Source organism: Leptonotus elevatus, chromosome 1, assembly GCF_054856555.1.
Source record: "Leptonotus elevatus isolate MCC_2025b chromosome 1, RoL_Lele_1.0, whole genome shotgun sequence".
NCBI classification, from domain to species: domain Eukaryota; kingdom Metazoa; phylum Chordata; class Actinopteri; order Syngnathiformes; family Syngnathidae; genus Leptonotus; species Leptonotus elevatus.
In genome coordinates, this window is record NC_141239.1 from 42451727 (window position 1) to 42472457 (window position 20731).

At 41.4% G+C, this 20731-nt stretch overlaps 1 protein-coding gene across 2 annotated transcripts in view; it reads left to right on the plus strand.

Moving 5' to 3' along the window:
• znf385c (zinc finger protein 385C) overlaps window positions 1-19593 on the plus strand; it is a 122781-nt gene extending 103188 nt beyond the window's left edge. For both annotated transcript variants that reach the window (XM_086059786.1, XM_086059794.1), the window contains 6 exons: window positions 2351-2549; window positions 10494-10853; window positions 11002-11189; window positions 12869-12964; window positions 14162-14251; window positions 16485-19593. In XM_086059786.1, the coding sequence (XP_085915912.1) occupies window positions 2351-2549; window positions 10494-10853; window positions 11002-11189; window positions 12869-12964; window positions 14162-14251; window positions 16485-16724 (1173 nt within the window). In that variant the 3' untranslated portion in view covers window positions 16725-19593. The remainder of the gene's footprint in view (window positions 1-2350; window positions 2550-10493; window positions 10854-11001; window positions 11190-12868; window positions 12965-14161; window positions 14252-16484) is intronic.
• Window positions 19594-20731: the final 1138 nt, after the last annotated feature.

A 20731-nucleotide genomic window follows, 5' to 3' on the forward strand; every position in this document is an offset into this window, starting at 1 on the left:
TTCAAAATGTAAGGTAAGCATAGGGTCAAATTAATGTTTTTTGTTATTTGCAAAGTAGAAATAGAAAATAAACATCTTTGCATATACAGAACATCAACGTGAATTGTGTGTTGGAATCACATTGTTAACCTATAATTGGGCAAATTGAACGCCTATTCCATTGTAGATCATATCATACAAAGACTGATTTACATGAGGTATTTTGCTCGTTTATGCAATAAATTAACTAAACAGATGTGGTGCTCCTAGATACGACAGAGAGAACTGCAGGAAGTGAGAAGTAAAGAAGGTGAGATTCACTGACTTTTCCTGTGATATGATCAGCTTGCAAGACCCAAAACAGTATTATCATGAATTTCAAATTGCTCCAACTTACTTAATAGGACAGAAAGAGGATGAACCCACAGTCATCAGTTTAGTGCAGTGTTTCTCAACTCTGGTCCTCGAGGCACACTATCTAGCCTGTTTTCTATAGCTATGTTTACACTGCATGTCTTAATTCTCAATTCCGATTTGTTGGTGAAATCCGATTTTTTTTTAGTAAGCGTCCACTTTTGGTTGGACCTTGATGAAATGATGCAGTGAGAGAGTTGTCATTGGTGCAGACTTCAATGGACATGTTGGTGCAGGAAACAGAGGTGATGAGGAGGTAACGGGCAGGTTTGGTATCCAGGAGAGGAACGCAGAAGGACAGATGGTGGTTGAATTTGCAAAAAGAATGGAAATTGTTTTTTCCAGAAGAGGCAGGAACATAGGGTGGAGGTAGGAGTACACAGGTAGACTACATCTTGTGTAGATGGTGTCATCTGAAGGAAATCCGAGACTGCAAAATAGTGGCGGGTAAGAGTGTAGCCAGACAGCATAGGATGGTAGTGTGTAGGATGATTCTACATAAAAGACAGGCAGGACAGTCCTTGGTGTGTCATCTGGAAGGAAAGGAGATAAGGAGACTTTGTGGTGGAATGAGGAGGTGCAGAAGTGGTTCCAGAGAAAGAGGTTAGCTAAGAAGAAATGGTACACTGAGAGGACTGAAGAAAGTAGACAGGAGTACAGGGGAATGCAGCGTAAGGTGAAAGTAGAAGTAGTAGAGGCCAAACAAGGGGCTTACGATGACTTGTATGCTAGGTTGGACAGTAAGGAGGGAGAGACTGATCTATACAAGTTGGCAAGGCAAAGAGACAGAGATGGGAAGGAGGTTAGGGTAATAAAGGATAGGGATGGAAGTAGTGTGATGGGAAGATGGAAAGAGTACTTTGAAGAGTTGATGAATGAGGAAAATGAGAGAGAACGAAGAGTAGAAGAGGTGACTGTTGTGGACCAGGAAGTAGCAAAGATTAGTAAGGATGAAGTGAGAAGGGCATTGAAGAGGATAAAGAGTGGAAAGGCACTCGGTCCTGATGATATACCTGTGGAGATATGGAAGTGTCTAGGAGAGGTAGCAGTAGAATTTCTGACTGGGTTGTTCAACAGGATCTTAGATGGTGTGAAGATGCCCGAGGAATGGAGGAGAAGTGTGCTGGCGCCCATTTTTTAGAACAAGGGAGACGTACAGAGTTGTGGCAACTACGGAGGAATAAAGCTGATGAGCCACACAATGAAGCTATGGGAAAGAGTAGTTGATGCTAGACTGAGGGCAGAGGTGAACATTTGTGAGCAGCAGTATGGTTTCATGCCAAAAAAAAGAGTACCACAGATGCAGTATTTGCTTTGAGGATGTTGATAGAGAAGTAAAGAGAAGGTCAGAAGAAGCTGCATTGTGTCTTTGTAGATCTGGAGAAAGCTTAGGACAGGGTGCCCAGAGAGCAACTGTGGTTTTGTATGAAAAAAAAATACATCAACAAATCCCATATACTGTAACATGTGTACACTACCTTATACTGTAGTGTTTATTCTCACAATGCACCTTGTCCTCACAGTGTCCTCAAGTTGTATTCAGCTTCCACATCGATTTCTTCTGATTGGACTGCTTTGCTTTGCGATGAAGTTGTGAGCAGTCACAGTGTACTTCAGAGTGTGTGTGTGTGTGTGTGTGTGTGTGCATGCGCGGCATCAGCATGTGCGGCGTGTGTATCTGGCATTGAGAGGCGGCCCTCTCACTGTGCACATTGATAGGCTCTAGTTGTGCGCTCTTGTTGCGTATTTCACATGCAATTATACCTCTGGCCTCCCGGCGAGCCGCCGCCGTTATCAGGCGGGAACAGACCGCCGTTCACAATGCTCCATTTTTTTACATGGCCCGCACATCCAGGCCTTTCGCATTTTTCCCCCCGAAAAGATATTACATCGATTAAAATTCTCCCATCTTCGCTAAGCTGTTTTCTCTCTTTCTCTCTCTCTGACTGTGCCACAGAACCAGGCAGAGGCTCACTACAAGGGCCACAAGCACACGCGCAAGATCAAAGCCATCGAGGCGCAGAAGAACAGGCAGCGGCGGGCCGGTGAGGCCTCGTCTAAAAGGAGGGAGCGAGACAGAGAGCGGAACAAAACCAAGACGTCGGAAGTTGTAGTACCGCTCCCTGTCATGGAACCCATCTTAGAGGAGGGAACAAGTACGTATGAAGTGTCTGGAGATGTATATGCATATAGCCTGTTTGAGGAAAAGGTGCCTAACTTGTCCAACATCCAACATATTGACATTTCTCTCACCAAGAGTCACTGGCTAATCGTCATCATTGACTCAAAAATGGTGCTAATCTCAAATCCAAAGCGAGCAATGCCACCATCTACAGGGATGTGTTTACAAGCCTCAGTTTCACAGACAAGCGAGGCGAGACCCTCTTCCACGCCTACATGTGAAAAAACGTTTAGACAAATTTATACGTCGATGGGAGTAAACGGTTGGATTCCTGTTGTTGAATATAAACATCCACAGCAGTGAATTAATCAATAGTTTAAGCTGTCAATACAGTTGACGCCTGCTTACTCGCGGTTCAGCACCCGCATGTTTACTCTTTTTTACTAATTAATTTGAACTCTTTGACCACCAAAAACGTTTAATAACGTTAAGTAAAATCCAAATGAGTGCCGCCAAAGACGTTAAAAGACGTTCACTATGTTTTTTGTTTTTTTGGGGAAAACGGGTGGAGGAAAGCCTTGGCAAGCTGTGCTGAAAGTATCAAGCAGGTCGAGTTAGTATAATGCCTATTTTTGGGCACTAGATGGCAGCGATGACTCTCTTTGGACAAGATCGGGTAGGCGTCAGTAGAAGACGTGAGGCGGAGCTAGAGTGTTGAGGGGAGAATGGCTGAAGAAGCGAAAATGGCGACCGGTTGCAAGCAGCTCACGCTTGAGCATTTTTTTCAAAGACGAAAAGCATCGACCAATGCTAAAGAGCACATTGATGATGATGATGGTGACTCCGAGGTTGACGCCGAAGTTGGAAGCGTTGACGCCGAAGTTGGAAGCGTTGACGCGGCGGCTTCGATCGCGTCGTAAAGCCTCACCGGCTAGCGATGCTAACGGCGGAAAACGAGCACTTCTGCACAGGCGGACGTTCAATCGGACGATGGAGAGTACCCCGAGTGCAATGCATATTCATCGGAGGAGTGGGTCTGATCACGGAGAAGACACTGGTTCTGGACTACGATGCCACCATGAATGGAGTGGATAAGATGGATCAGAACATCTCTTACCACCCGGTATAGGAACTGAAGGACATGAGGAAGCCAGACGTAACACCAGGTCACCGTATCTTGATCCTGAGAGTAGACTTGATGACAACATGGCCAAACACACACTGCAGTATATACCTGCTACTTCCCGGAAAAAAAGGCCGGCAAGAAAGTGCATGCGAAGGGGCAATCGCAGTGAAACTAATCTGTGGTGCAAATCCTGCTGCGTCCCCTTGCACGCAGGGGAGTTTTACACAATATACCTCACAAAAAGAAAAACGGTGTAGTTGAAACATCCACACAATTGTAAATAGTACCACAGTTGCACACATTTGTAAATAGTTTGCCAAATTGTTTTGTCAAATTGATACACTGTTGAATGTAAATAAACGTATTTTGCTATCAAAAAACACTTTTTCATTGTTGGTGGTAGTGTTTTACAGAAGTAAAGCACTGTTTAGATGTTTGTGGCATCATTCATGGAAAAAAAAAGGTGTCAAATTCACTAGAGTGCATGAAATAATATTGTTTCACAAAAAGCTTGATTTCTCCGTATTTTGGTCCAAAACAAGAGCATTTGGATTGAAACTAACCATTTTCTATTGTTGATTACTGAAGAACGGAATAAGGTAGAAACAAACTTTTTTTTTCTGATGAAAGATGAGAGTTCAATCTTTCATTTGGTAGTATAATTTGGTAGTCCAAACACAAAATTTTCTGTGGACCTTGAAAGATCAGTCAAAATGCTTAAATCAGCTGGCACCCACATGTTCTCTTTTCTGAAAATGCTTGGCAGTCAATGAGTTAAAATAGTTTTATGCTTGTTTTCCCACTTATTAACGGGATTTTTTCCCCATTTCCCCGTTGTTAGTGGAAAACGTATATACTGTATATATCAGCGGTTTTTGAAGAATTGTTATTACTTGTAAAAAAAAAAAAAAAAAATCTCCTCCCCAAGGTGCTCATGGGCGTCAATTAAAAATTGGTCGACTGTTTACCACAAATTATTATCCCAAAACACTTTATTATCATTTCAAACTGCTCTTACAACCTTCCCCTTAAAAATTAATGGCTTACATATAGGGTTGTCAGTTTAACACATTAATTAGATCCCACAGCCAAGTCATTTGGCTTTTCTACATAGTAAATACTCAAAGGGGAGCCCAGCGGCTGGATTAGAGTCACCATTTATTTGCAAATGAGGCAATAACTGTCTCCAAGTGTTTTAGTGAGTTTTGGATTAACATCCAAACACACGTCACTTCCTACCTGCGCCACTAGTCAAAAGCGGGGTGACAACAGACATGCGAGTGCGACACAGGAGAAAGAGGCAATCTTACTTGGACCTTTGAACGGAAATTTTATTTATATTAAGAACAAAAATGGGACTATTAACAAGAACGCAGTGATTTGTGCCTTGTGTAAAAAATAATTTTCCGTAATATCCTAGAATTCTAATACAGTACTTTATTTCAGGACCTTTAGCAGATATGACTTTAAAATCGATTAATTTGATTAATTAATTACAAATCATGTTTAAAATTGATTAATTTGATTAATTAATTACAAATCATGTAATTAATTCGATTACTTTTTTAAATCACCTGACAGCACTACTTACATATTATTTTATTTTAATGGATAGGGGCGCAGGGTGCGTTCTGAAATACGCTCTGAAGTCCGTGCACTTCACTGAGAGAGTGTGTATGTTCGGAGAGGCAAAGTGTCCTCCGCTCCCATCAATTTCCAAACGCAACGCACCAATAACACACACTGTTAGCAAGACAACTGCTTATGTTTTGTTTACAATTCATCTCAGTAGTAATCAACTCGCTGGCCTACACAGCTAGCTAATGTCAACGTTAGCCAGCCTAGCAAGAAAAGCCCCAGACCTAGCGCCACTAAACCACAAACTTCCCAAAATTAATTTTGTTTAATTCCCTCAAATTTCATCAAAACATTGTCTGACGTTTTCGTTTTGTTTTTGTTTTTTATAGATAAATAAGGCGCTGGTCTAGGTAGTGTCCGAGTCGTGCCTGAACGATTTGCGCCCTCTGTTGCTCGGTACAAGATATAACTGGTTCTCGCTGATCAAGTGGAAACATCAGAGAGGAAATGATGTGAAGGTAAAAGAGCAGGCAGAAGTCTCCTTGAGGAAGGGCAAGGTGGACAAGATAACACTCTGAAGTTAATATTTGGGGCGCACTGGGAGAAACAAATGTAGGCTGAATTAAAAGATGGAGTGGATGGAGAAGCAAAGCGCCAGAGAGGAAGTTGATAAGCTGGTTGTTATGCTCTTATGACAACGATAATTGCATGATTGGCCCGACGTGAAATTGGAATGCGGCCGCGCGAGCCACTGCCAGCCTGTAATGAACACCAGAAGCTAATAACACACCTGCTCCTCTAAACAGCTCCAACTCACAGACGTCATCGGCCGCCTCATCATCCAAGTGACGTTACCTGCTAACTGCCGACAGACTGAGATTTTTCGCAGTTGGACGCCATGTCCACATAAATCACTTAATTTCTCTTTGTCGTTAAATCCCTAATGTTGGCAGGAAAAAACCTTCTCCTGTGTTGTTGCTTTTCATTTGGCCTATCAGCTACTTCAAAGGAAATTAGCTGATGATAGCCCAGAAATTGTCCCAAAACCAGGCATTGCAGAGATTGCACATCTGGCCAAAATTGTTTTGAATAAACACACATTTATATTGTCAAAATGTAATTAAAAGTGAAATAATAATAATAATAATAAAAATATATGATTACATAAAAAAAAATTGGGGGGAAATGTAAAATGAGGAAAAATATGTTTTTAGGTTAGGATGTTAACTTTTTACATTTAGATTGTATTATTAAAATGTAATCTGCAACATTGACCAATAAAATGGCCCGATTCTTCCTAATGGTCATGGGGGCAGAATTGCTATATAGTCGGCTATGTAATACTGTAAAACAAAACAAAAAAAACATCTAATTGTCAATCTCAATCAATGCAAGTATTGGTCTCAATCTACCGGTCAAAGTCTCAGTCTTGACTCGGTCTGGGTCCGGACTCAATGTTGCTAGTCACAGGTCGAATGAAGCCGTCATCAATGTTTAAAATCTATAGATGGAGACTGACATGCGTTCAAATGATTCAAGTCTTCATGTCACCATTTAAGAGGAGCCATCAAAAACGACAAAGTGTTGGCAGGCGAGTGAGTGACGACGGGGGAGGGCAGGACGGAGGCGTTCCCCCCGGAGACGGCGAACCCGCGTTGATGATGACAAGCATCAATCACAGTCGTCTTTGATTGACTCATGGCAGGAAGTCCGCTAATGATGATTTCATCGTAAGCTTCTTGTTTTCACTGTAAAACAGTGTGCCTATTAATTGAACTGTTCAAGCATGGATTCATTTTTTTGAGAAAAAAAAGGAAAAACAACATTGATCCGAAGATCCATGAACGCGCGGCGAGTGGTTGCACTCCTGCGAGGCCCCGCGGGCGCTTGCCAATCGTCTGCTATTCACGCTGACAGTTAGCCAATCTGGCCGGTGTGTCTGCGACCCATCGCCAAGCGCTAGGACGCGCTGGCACTCATAAAAGATTCTGTTTATTTAGCAGCACCAACACTTCCCACGGATTTTTCGCTTGCGGCTGAGCATTTCTTTCACCATCGATTGATACGAAACAGTCAGTTACGAGACTAAGAAGTAACTTCCACAATGGAGAGTCAAACAGTGTTCTGCATCCTTAAGGAGACTTAAGATTTGAGTTGAAAAGACATCTTCCGTAACACAGAATCAGCGTACATGATGCCGCTATTAACACTTGGCAAGACTGCACGAAAAGGCTTTTGTTGGCAAACCACACCTTCATCTGATGAAGTACTTAAGATCAGTCTTTTGGGGCAATAAGTCCCAATCAGGGTGCCATTAAAACAGATAATCAGGGCTGTCATGAAAAAGTATCTAGTAGTTAACTGTATACAGCAATGCATTATGGGTGAGACAAAGTGCATTATGGGTAAAAACGAAGTACAGTAATTTGCTGTATATTTTACAGCAACTATGTTCTGGCATGTATATATGTGGATTACACGTAAATACTGTAAAGATTTTGGCGGGTATTTCTATAAGAGAAGAAGCAAATAGCGGACCCTGTATTGTCACCGGAGCAAGGACGAGAACAATATTTTAGCACGAGGGCAGTCTGCATTGTCTTCACATCGCATTCCTTCGATGAACAGGCAACATTACAGCTAACATTCATTTATGCACTCGGTTGCAGAACGACAATTGATTTTACAACAAGGGCGGGCACAGTGGCTGACTGGTTAGCACACCCGCCTCCCAGTGCTGAGGGCGTGAGATCAAGATCAGGCTTCGGCCTTCCTGGGCGTGGTTTGCATGTTCTCCCCGTGCCTGTGTGGGTTTTCTCCGGGTGCTAACGTCTCCTCACACATTACAAAGACATACATTAATTGAGCACTCTAAATTGTCCCTAGGTGTGATCGTGAGTGTGGATGGTTGTTTGTCTCTGTGTGCCCTGCAATTGGATGGCAGCCCATTCAGGGTGTAACCCGCCGACCCTTTTGAGGAATAAACGGTTAAGAAAATGGATGGATGGATTTTACAACGACATACTGTATTATGTATTTAAATAAACTAAATATATATAATCAGGGTTGAGAGGGTTACTTTTAAAATGTAATCCATTACAGTTACCTGCTAAAAAATGTAGTTAGCAACATAATATTAAAGTAATGTAACTGGATTACTTTTGGATGACTCCAATATTGAGTATGCTCATGAAGACAAAATAAAAATAAATATCACCACAATATATATTCTATACAATGTGCCCCTGCTATTCGTGGGTGATAGGGACCCGGGCAGCCTACAAATAGCAAAAATCCTTGTGTAATTAAAGAGCATGTAGGCTAATGATTGATTGATTGATTGATTGGTTGATTGATTGATTGATTGGTTGATTGATTGATTGATTGGTTGATTGATTGATTGATTGATTGAATGATTGATTGATTGATTGATTGATTGATTGATTGATTGATTGATTGATTGATTGATTGATTGATTGATTGATTGATTGATTGATTGATTGATTGATTGATTGATTGATTGACGTCTCATTCTTGACTTGGTTTCGGATCATGTGTACTAAGTGCTACAGTTCCCCTCCCAATTTATTTGAGCTGACAATGTGAAAAATTGTGAATGATGATAAAGTAACTAATCCAGAGGCTACCACTTTTTGGCACAGCACATTAAGATGACAAGGATAATGCTTGTGCATTAGCCATTCGAGGAAATGCAGTCAAACGTCCCTCTCTATTCCAGACTTGTTTCAAATGTTCTCTAAAGCCCTTCTGTAGGCCTTGGGGGAAGTTTGCAGCTTGGTTTTAGTACGATTGTCTGGGGATTTGTACAACTCAGAAGTGTCTTTTCACTTTTATCCAACACCTGAAAATGAGCAGTTTATCTTCAAAATGGAGTTCTTTAAGCACTCAAGAGACCCGCTTGCTTAATCCATGAATCGCTATTACTACTGCTCAGGAGGCTTCTCTAGTTGCAATCCCATAGAGAAGCTTCAGTCCTCCCGGGGATGGACAACGCTCATTACACTGTAATCTCGCTCCTCTATAGGTTCATTTTCTGTGGCAGTTATACTGCTTATCTCCAGTGATGAATTTACTCGGGGTTAGAGAAGGAAAAATCAATGGTGAGCAAGGAGGAAGAGCGACAAATGAAATAGAGGTATTCAACAGACTCACGTCCTGGGTGAAGTGTGCCCCTGGGGTTTATAGGAGATATGTGTAATGGAAATCCAGTGACACATCAGCCAGGTTTGCAGCTAATATGTTTGTTTATACGGACACAGCTTGGACTACAAGATTATAGACATTATGGGACTCTCGAACATTTGGCCCCTGGAGCCAGTTTCGTGAAGCAATCTGAACTTTGGTAGGCATATCAATCCCGAGTTAAGCTACTAAAAAGTCTCAAGAGGCCATGCTCAAAAACATACAGGAAGTCTTCCATTTTAGTTGGCCATTTTAGAATCCTGTTGCCCATTTTCATTTCCTTCAAAAGCAAGCTTGTCTAGAGGTGCTTTCCAATTCTCAAATTTGAAAAACTTGTACTGAACGGAATGCTCAATTGTGATTGCCCCACCCCCTGTTACATCATAGCGCCAAGCTTGATGACTCCCACAAACAGGAAACTCAAATTGAGTTTAAATATTCAGCACCAAGGCCAGTTTGACTTAGCAACTTGGAATTTGCCATTTTTTGCAACTTAGCAATTTGGTAGGCATGCTTATCATGAATAAACCAGTAAAAAAAAAGTCTCAAGGAGCCATGCCTGAAAAGACACTTGAAGTCTGACACTTTTGGTTCAAGTAGTCATTTTAGGTCGTTTTGCCTTTTCCAGTGGTACTTCAAAGATGAATTTGACCTAGAGATTTTTTTTTTCTAGTTGGCACTAAATATTAAGGATGCTAAAGCGCAAGTGATTAGATTTATTCATCATTTCGTGTAGAAGTCTTGGTCTTTACCTGGTCTGAACTTGTCGAAGTCTCAGTCTTGACTCTCTCAAACTATTTCGATTCAGTCTCAACACACCAAAATATTGGTCTCCACCCATCCAAGTTTTGGTCTTCATTCAGCATCAACCTATCCAAATGTTGGCCATGACTCTGTCTTAAGACATCCAAGTCTTGTTCTTGACTTGCTCTCCACTCATCCAAGTCTTGACTTGGTCTTAACCCATCAAAATCTCGGCCTTGACTCAATTTATGCTTGTCAAAGTCTAAACTCTTTTAAGTCTTGTGTTAAGTCAGTACGAATGTTCCGCTTCTTTGTATGATCCTACAGGTATTCAATCGGACCTAGAAGCATCCTCCCTGGACGTCAAAATGGACGAGAGTCCCAGGAGCTCAGCCATGCTGACGCCAGTGTCGGACGTGTCGGCCGGTGAGCTGGCGGCGCTCTCCCCTGTGCAGATCTCGCCATCCTCACGGCTGTCCGAGACAGCTTCTGACTCCGGTGGCCCGGATGCAATGGATGCCACCGAAGCTGTGGAGGCCGGGGGCTTGAGCGGTACGGCGGACACGTCCGGCGCCGACGGAGAGGCACAGGTGGATGAGAATGGCAAGAAGAGCAAAGCACACCTCCACTGTCCCGTCTGCAAAGTGACGATGAACTCCACCTCCCAACTGGAAGCCCACAATAGCGGTATGGACTTGAAATGATGATAATGAACTTTGCTTTACCATGAATGCCACTCAAGCTGTCTGGTGTCCTTTGATTGTGACTCTCTTGTTTGTGTCCATCTCATCTGGATGCGTCCATCTGATTGTGTATATTATATTATGCCCATCAGGTACGAAGCACAAGCTGATGCTGGAGGGTCAAAGCGTGATGCCGCGCCGCCGCGGCAAGATGGCGGCGGCTCGCGCCAACTATAAAAGCAAGAGGCTGGCTAGCAAAGGTAGCGTGGGCGTGTCCAACAAGAGCTTCCAGTGCGAAGTGTGCGAGATTTTTGTCAACTCAGAGACGCAACTTAGCCAGGTGAGACATAAATGTACTCGTCTGGTTTAGATTAATGTAGCGCAGTGTGAAAATGTCCAACATGAGTGTTTTCAAAGCGGGATGTTGATAGTTGTCATCACTTCGCCACATACTGGAAGCTAAAAAAAAATACATTGAGTTGCTGTACTACTACGGAATCCCAACATCTAAAGTACATTTTGACTAAATGGGACCAGCCGGCATCTTCATTTAAGCTACGGCACTGCCGTTGCGTGCACAAATGATGCGAGCACGGAGCGTGTGAGCATCATTCCGCCACACTCGCGCCTTCTCATTTAATGCAAGCATGCTGGAAATGTCGCTTCTTCAATTCTTATGCCAACACAGTCAGTGAGTTGCGCTTGAAAGGGAGGATGTGTTTAATACAACGTAGTACATTGAAAATATACTCAACAAAACACTTTTTTTGCTCCCATTTTTTATGAGATGAACTCAAAGATCTAAAACTTCTTCCACAATATCACCATTTCTGTCAAATATTGCTCACAAACCAGTCTAAATCTGCGATAGTGAGTACTTCTCCTTTGCCGCTCTGAAAGGTGCAGTTTGGTGGGGGGGTGACTGGGGACTGGGGATATTTGAGAGAAATGGTGAGACTGGAAGAAATTTTAAATCTTTGCATTCATCTCATAAAAGATGGGGGCAAAAACAAAAGTGTTGCATTTATATTTTTGTTAAGTGTATTACCACTAAAAAGTCCTAAAAATGTCAATAGAGTACTGTATACTGCTATGCTATATTGGCAAATAATATTGAGTAGAATGACACAGGCCACAAACACTTTTGAAAGAATCTCAGGATGTTTCTTGTTTCCAGTCCTGTCACCCTTAATTGAAACACTAATTCAAAACCCTAACTATAGTTGGAAGCTGTATTTTGAAACCCTAACTTCTGCTTGAAACCTATTCAAAACCCTAAACCAGGCTTGAAACCCTAATTTGAAAACCCTGCCTAGAAACATTAACTCTTACTTGAAGTCCTACTATGAAAGCCTAACCCTGGTTTGAAACCAAAATTTGAACTCCTAAATTGTCTTGAACCGTAATTTGAGAGGCCCGAGCCCAGGTTTGAAGTCCTACTCCTAACTTCAAAGCCTAGCAATTGCTTGAAACCCAAATCCTGTCTTATTAGACATAATGACCCGCAATGGTTGTGTTTAACACGTGGGAAATATTTTATTTTAAAATGGCTTGGTCAGAACCATCAAAAAGCCCAAAACGGGTCACAATACCGCCTCGGGGTGAACAGGAGGTATTACATTTGATGATAGTACAATATTCTTAGAAATTCTTACATTTGGCTTCCTGAAGCCTTAAACTGTATTTTTTCCTAGAATGACATACTGTATATGTATTTATATATTCCTCCTTCATCTCCACAGATATGATGATGTACTGTAGATGTTTTCTTAGAATATAGAATTGCTGAGTCACAGTTTGGTTATTGTGATTATAGTCTCACATTTCCACCGCGATTAACCAGACGCGTTCGTCCCTGGAGAGGAGGGAAAGTTAGTCAGGTAGAAAGTGAAGTGATTTGTATACGCTTCAGTTGACGCTCTGCATTGTTTGTACACAAGATGATGATGCTGAAGATGACTCTGTTCAGGGAACAGATGCTGATGATGCTTATGGTGTTTTTTTTTCCTTTTCTTTCAGCACATGAACAGCAGACGGCACAAGGATCGAATGGCTGGAAAACCTCCCAAGCCCAAATTTACCCCACACAGCAAGAGTCAGCAAACCAGCTTAGCGGTGAGCACCACAGACTCTGTGTGAGGGTGTGTGTGTATGTGTGCGTGCATGCAAGTGTGCGCGCGTGTCACAAAAGTAGGTATGCACTTTTTAAATGAAATTTTTTCGGGAAGGAAGCAATGGAGGAAAGGCAGTATTAAGGAAGGATTGAAGTGTAGGAAAGGAAAGTTGTTATAATATGAAGGATATGGAATAAAGTAAATACAAATGTATTAAAAAAAAAAAGGAAGGATGCAAGGATGTATGAAAGGAAGGAAGGATACAAGGAAACAAAGATGGCGTGAAAAGAAAGAAGGAAGAAACGGCTGGAAAAAAGAAAAAAAGCAATGATGTATAAAAGAGCTGAACAGAAATGACAAAAGATACAAGGTAGGAATAGCAGAATATATGGACGGATGGAAGGCAAAAAGTAAAGGAGGAAGGGTAGGAAGGAATGCAGGTAATAAGAATGAGAGGAAGGGAGCAGGGGGTAATGGTATGAAACACTGCAAAAAGGACTGTAGAAATTTTAAGAAAAAAATATAGTAAAATAAGAAAATTATTACTTCAAATAAGCAAGATTATCTGCCAACAGAACAAGAAAATTGTACTTAAATTTACCTGTAAGATTTGACAAAAATAAGAAGGAAGGAAGGAATGTCTGAAAGGAAGAAGGCGAAGAAGGAATAGAGGTAAGGAATGATGAAAGACAGGAGGTAGAGCGGACGGATTCATGGGAGAAGGGGAGGAAGGCAAATGGAAAGGAAGGACGGAAAGCAAAAATGAAGGAAAGAAATAAGGATGTTTGAAAGGAGCAAGGAAAGAAAATGGAATTGAGGAGGGGGGGGTGAAAAGAAGGATGGTCTGAAAGGAAGAACAGGGAGGAAGGACAGCTGGAATGTAGGATGTATCTGTGTATGGAAAGAAGGAAGGATGAGAGGGATGGAAGCAAAGCAGGAAACAAGGAAGGTTTGAAATGAATAAACAAGGAGGGAATGTTTCATGTAAAGAATGGTCTGAATGGAGGAATGAATAAAGGGAGGGGGAGGAAGTACGTATGAAATGAAGGAAGGAAGAACGTGTTCAATGTGTTGAATCAATGTAATTAGGTAAGCGTATCAGTAGTCAAAAGAGAAGCAACGGTAGGTGGTTTAGTCCCAGGCTGTGGTTGTATAGCAAGTAATACAAGCCCATGTACTTACTCGAGTGCCCCCACAGAGCATGCGATGGAGCAGCTGTGCAGGCGCGGCTATGTCGGCCATGAAGAAAGCTTTGGGCCAGTACAGCCTCACCTCGCTCTCCTCGCAGGTCAGTGGGCCGGGGAGCTCCCTTGGGATCTGTTCAGGATAAGAACACGCTCACTCTGCTTTGTGATGCATGGGCGACAAATTTGATACAGTTTTTACATGCAAAATGCAAGGAACTAGAAAATTATCTGGCAGGCAACGGGCAGATTTGCTATTAAACTTAAGCACATTTCATAAATGTGCTGTTAAACTATGTGTCTTTTTGTTTTGTTTTTTATTGTGAACCGTTTTCTGTTTTCTTGAAAAAAGGTTACCAGCTGGTTCAAGCTGTTTATTGTCATTCCCAGTTGAAGTTAATTGTAAAGCTCAACACAAAACCAAGACACGTCACGTCACGTCACATATTTAACCAAACTATGAAAGCATGCTAGCATAATGCTAACAGGCAAAACGCCTAAGACGGGCTAACGAAATTACCATCGCTAACACAGTAGTTGTAAACCTTTAAATGACTACTATGTTGTATGTTTATGCTCTGTGGAAAAAAAGTATTAATATTACTGCAGCTTACAGTAAATGCAACCTCTTCTCTGTTTTGTGTTTTATCATCAAATCCACATGGACACATGTATTGTATGTATGAACGGACTTTACTGCCCCCTGGTGGTCAAGAAGAAGTAGCTTATTGTCCACCTAATTAAAGTAAAACATTTTGCAAAAACCGTTTAATTGTTTACATTTTATTTTATTATGTTATTACTTTATGTTTTTACTCAATACTTTCCATGTTATTTTTCATTACATTTCACTTCTTCTTTTTTTTTTTGCTGTTTTTGGTTGGGAAAGGGGATGCAGCAAGTGTCGTTGTTAAAATGTGCTAAATAAATGTTATTTAAAATTTTGGGAACAAAAATCATTTCAAAACATTCAAAAATAAAATATATATTGTTTTAAGTTTGAAATCCATACAGGATGCAGCATGCAAGATTTTGGACATTCCTGCTTTGAGGCCCACTCATCTGAAGCGTCACAAGATTATCTGAAATTTCACGTGACTTTGCACACGACGGCTGCATTTGTTTTGAATAATGTACAAAACAATACAAGTCTATAATAGAGATGTGAGATCAGGATGAACTTATGAAACATTTTAACATTTGGACATTTATCTATGCCAAGTGCAAAGGTGAGACGTGTTGTTTTGATTGTTTGCTATTACCTTGGCAGGCTTTGAAATGCTGTCGTCATAGAAACAACCAACCAAAATGACTCAGTTTTTATCCATTTGGAGCTAAAAACGATGTCATGGAAACAAACCATGTGATCCATTAAATTACACCTTTGTGCCTTCAACAATGACAGCATTGACTTGAAGAGGCCATTCATGTTTTTTACAGAATGAGAACATACATACGATATGTGAGTGTATGTTTCACCGTTAAGTTTCTCTGATGATGAAAGTCAATGCATTGAGTGCTCAGATGATGTTTCTTGATGCATTGCATTAACACACATCTTTGTCTGGTCAGCACTAAGGAGTATTAGGGACACAAAAAAGAACACAACAATCATAATTGCACAAGCAAAATGAAAAAGTCAAAGTGGTATCGGCAAAATATGCAACTTTATACCTCAACATTAAATATGAAACATTTTTTAATTGCCTCTGCTTTTTCCATCAAAAATATTATATGAAAAAATATACATGCACTATTTTTTTCTCTTGAATTTTTAATATATATATATTAGAGCTGTCAAGCAATTTAATGTTTTAATCAGAATTTCACATCTTAGAATAATTAAAAATGCTTTTTTAATCAAAAATATTTTTGCCCGCCAAATATGTAGAGCTCCTGTTACATGTTAATTCTTTCAACATTTAATGTTATGAGGATGTAACATTTTTTAATCCACTGCACACGCTTATCCTCCTCTTTTTCGAATCAGTTAATTACATGCATAATTGAAAAATTAGGGTAGTTACGGCTAGTTTTTATTTCTGTTTTAAAATTCCATTATAATTACACTATAATTTATATCTATATTGTTGCAATAGTTAAAGGACCCCCAAAAAATTTACAGATAATTTTTTTTTAATTAATCAGCCAAATCCGCATCTGCCTCAAAAAAATCCATATTGGTCAGGCCCTAATATAGCTATATATTTGACTTTAATTTCATAGTGCAATGATTTGTTTTCGTGTGTCCCTAGTGCTAGTTGGTTGGTGATCGGTTGAGTGGGGGCCACATGTTTACCGAGTAAAACATGTGTGTTGCTCTTGTGTCTTCTCCAGACCAAACTGGCCTTGCAGAAGCAGCTGACCAAGCGCTTGACGGCGGGCTTCCTGCCCAGCCCCCTCACGCCGCCCACCCTGTGCACGGTTGCCGCCAACCCGCTGGCACTGCGCCACCCGATGGCCGCCGCCTCCGCCGCCGCCTTCATACAGACGCCCTTCCTGGGGCCGGCGCTTTTCCGGCCCGCGCCAGGCCCTCTGCGGCCCGCGCACGCGCCCATCATCTTCTCCCCCTACTAATGCTCCCCTTGGTGTCCCCGTTGGTGTCCCCCCTCTCTGTGTGACCAAACTATGCAGTCAGCCTGTCTTAGGGAGAGTGCCCCTTCCCCATCCCCCTCCTCAACCCCATCATGCCTTCTTCCTGTTCCGGTGGTCACCAGTGAGGGAGCAGGGACCGCATAGATAGCCATTAAATGGGGTGAGGGAGATAGGGGGGCTTTATGGCTGTTACCGTGTCGTTTATTAGACAAGTCTAGTTGTACGTTTAAGATAAGCTCCCTTTACCTGAGTGCTTTTCAAAGTGTGAGACAGAGAACCTCAGCATCTTGACAAATACAAATAAAATGTAGATTCAATATGGACAAAAAGTATTTGAAAGGTGAGGTAACGCAGCTTGAGAAAAATAAAGACCTAAAATGTGTTGGGGGGGTTTTGTGCTAAGCTAACTTCAGCTACACCATAAACACTGTGAGTCACAAGAATTCAAAGTAGGTGGAGCTTGGAAAGAATGAAAACATGTTTTCTTTTTTAAGTGTGCTAAGCTAGCATTAGCTAAAACTATTTCATAAAATCTTTTTCATATGCAGTGAATTCTGTAGTTTGAACTACACAGATAAAAGTATCGAAGGCAGAGGACTTCAGCAATAGCATTGATGTCTTTCAAATGTGCTAAGCTAACTTCAGTGTAGCTAACTTCAGCCACAAATACATGGGAAATCGTATCTGTGAGGGAGGTGTGACAGCTTGAGAATAATTTATGAAAAATACTTTTTTTATGTGATGCACTAGCTTCATCTAAAGCTACTAAAGGTCTTATCAAAGAGAACATAAAGTGGCTTGAAAAAAACAGGAAAAATAACTAAAATCAGCTATAACTTGTTGACAAAAGTATTTGTGCAGTTAAGCAGCCCGAGTAAAATAAAGAAATAAGGTGGATTTATTTTAAATGTGCTAAGATAACTTCAGCTAAGCTAATTTTAACTACAACTATAAAGTAATCCCCTGCTATTAGTCAGGGCGCTATCCTGTCTAACAGGATCGAGTTATTTGGCTCCAAGGCAGTGCCAAAACACTACTTTTATGTGAGACTGGTAGCGCAACGAGAGCAAAATGGTGCGTATTGCAGTTTTGTACATGGAATTGACCTGGTCATTTTTTTTACACAACCTAAAGTAATGGTTTGTTGAAAAAAAAATACAAACATAGACCATCATAAGTCAAACATAAACGTGCTTAATACAACACACATTCAGCTACTGATAACTCAAACACATATGACATGGATTAACATCCAATTACTTCATTAACTGCACCACACAATGCATTCTGGGAACAACATACATATGCAAAACAGATAGATACAACACGCCCGGAACTCATACGGGCAAAGGGTTGCCGTGTTCCATTTGCATTTGTGTTATTTTTTGGAACAATATATTAACAGTTGAGCCATGCTATTTAGGGCTGGCCTGCAAATAGCGAAAATCTGTGTATAACTGACGCCAATGGCTTTTAAGTTATAAACCATGATTTTACCGGTCTGGCCCACTTGGTAATATATTTTTCTCCATGTGGCCCCTGAGCTAATATGAATTAAAGGTTAGCCACAGGTGCTTCTACTCAACCAGCAGCTAAATATGCTCTCTAGGAGCGGGTTGAGTAGAAGCACCTGTGGCTAAAGCCAAACTGTGGTAGGGACTTTACTTTCTGGAACGCCGATTTGCAAAATAAGAATTTGTTTACACAAAAGTATTTGTGAGCCAGGATTTCAAAGGAGGAGTTGTGGGAACTTGGAAAACAATAAGTCAAAACCATTCCTTTTTTAATGCTAAGCTTACTTGAGCTACAGTTACATCAGCAAAACATATTTGTGAGGCAAAGCACTTTTTTGTGCTAAGCTCGCTCCGCTACTTTGGCAAAATAGCTTGATTTTTAGCTCTGAAGTCAGCCGGTGTTTTTTTCCCCCGTGGGAGGCTCACTTTCCCACACTTTGAAAAGCCCTGCTTCACCTGATGCCCTTTAAAAAAAACAAAAAAAAAAACGTCTTACCAATACATTCATGGGTCCACATGGTGATCCCCTCGTGCCCACTTGGGCATCACCCGAAACGCCGGAACACTTACGCTGACAAACAGACCACCGACGACGAGGAGGAGGAGGGGGAGGAATTGATCGACAGCCGCTGCATGGCGTGCAGGAGGGAACAAAAAAAAGCACACTTTAACCATGGCAACCACATAAAAAGCACCTTAAAACTGCTTCGTAACCCCCCCCCCCAAAAAAAAGGTTGACATTCAAAAGCAATAGCGAGCATTTTCCTCATGCCATGCACGACTGTCCATCAATCACGAGGCAGCGGCGACTCCTCTCGGTGATGGACTGGAGCACATCCTATGCATTTTTCTCTCATTGTGCAATATGTATAGTTGTGTGTGTGTGTGTGTGCGCGTGTTTGTGTGTGTGCAAATGCGTGTGTGTGTCATCTGTCGTGACAAAGCCAGTCTCTGCCATCTCCCACCTCTCCGTAACAAAAGCAGCCGGCCTCACTCTGTCTTGTGGAGGTTCCGTGTAGAAACAAACCCCATAGAGGACGTATAGAGCTTTTATCAGAGTTAATATTGTTATGTGTACCATAGAAGAACTAGATCATGTTATTGTTTATTATTGACTTTTTTTTTTAAGTACAGTACAAGGCCTTTTTTAAAGGGGGGAAAAAATATCCAAAAGTGTCCAAGGCCTTCTCAGGGGTGACTGGGTTGCGACCAATCCATCCACGTTCAGGGTATCGCTTGGCCCGTCGTCACGGCGACGACAAGCGGGACACGACACGAAGAGAGCTTGTACCTGATGGATTTTTGGAAAATAAAAAACGATTTTAGAAATTCTTAAATGCTTCTCATGGTTGTGTGTGTGTTTGGGGGGGGGGGGGGTGCGCGTGTGTGTGTGTTTACTTGTACATACTACATTGTGAGGACCAAAATACGTCTTTAACCAACAGATGGAGGAGATTTTTGTGAAGTGAGGACATTTTGGCCGGTCCTCACAACTCAAGACCTCTTTTTGAGGGTCAGGACTTGGTTTTAGAGTTTAGGTTTGAATTGGGTTATGGTTGAGGTTAGGGTAAGAAATAGGGGTAGGCAATCATTTTTGATGGTTGGGGTTAGGGGGAGGGGCTAGGAAATGCATTATGTCTATGGATGTCCTCACAATTATATAAGTACACGCGCGTGTGTGTGTGTGTGTGTGTGTGTGTGTGTGTGTGTGTGTGTGTGTGTGTGGGTGTGTGTGTGTGTGTGTGTGTGGGGGTGTGTGTGTGTGTGTGTGTGTGTGTGTGTGTGTGTTAGTTGGTGAGTGGGTTTGTTGCGTGCGTGCGTGTGTGCGTGCGTGCGTGCGTGCGTTGAAGCCTTCCAGCAAGGACCAACACTGAGGACATCTTGATGCCCTTACCAGGCTGTGCATGTGGATCAATCATGTTATCTTCTTCCTTATCTTCACCGCTTCTAATCATCAGGCACACATAGAACACAGCAAAAGGAGGCTTTTGCCCACATCTCACATTCTCCATCTGTTACGGATCTAATACAAGCACTTTATTATATTCACAAACGTGGATTTCACACAACACACAGCGAAGCTATCAGATAATTAGGTGACGTCGGCAATGTATAATAATTTAACTGATATGAGTTGCGGCGATGTTATCCACCTTTTGTCGGGTAAAAAATGTAAAAGCATGTAAAAAGTGGACAATGATACATAGATTGATAGATAGAAGCTTTATTGTCATTGTTACGATAACAACAGTTATGTAAACTGCAAAATTCATACATGCAGAATATGTTCTATTTCAGTCGGGGCGTTTTTTTCAATGAAGGCACATCTTTGACTTATTTTTACATTTAACAGACATGAAGTCATGCTTTTACTATCTTAAAAAAAAAAACAATGTGAATGAAGTGTGTACTGAGTTTTTTCTTAAAGTTCAACTGGAATGCTTTGAAAGTGGGAAATGTCCTACTTTCCAGGAT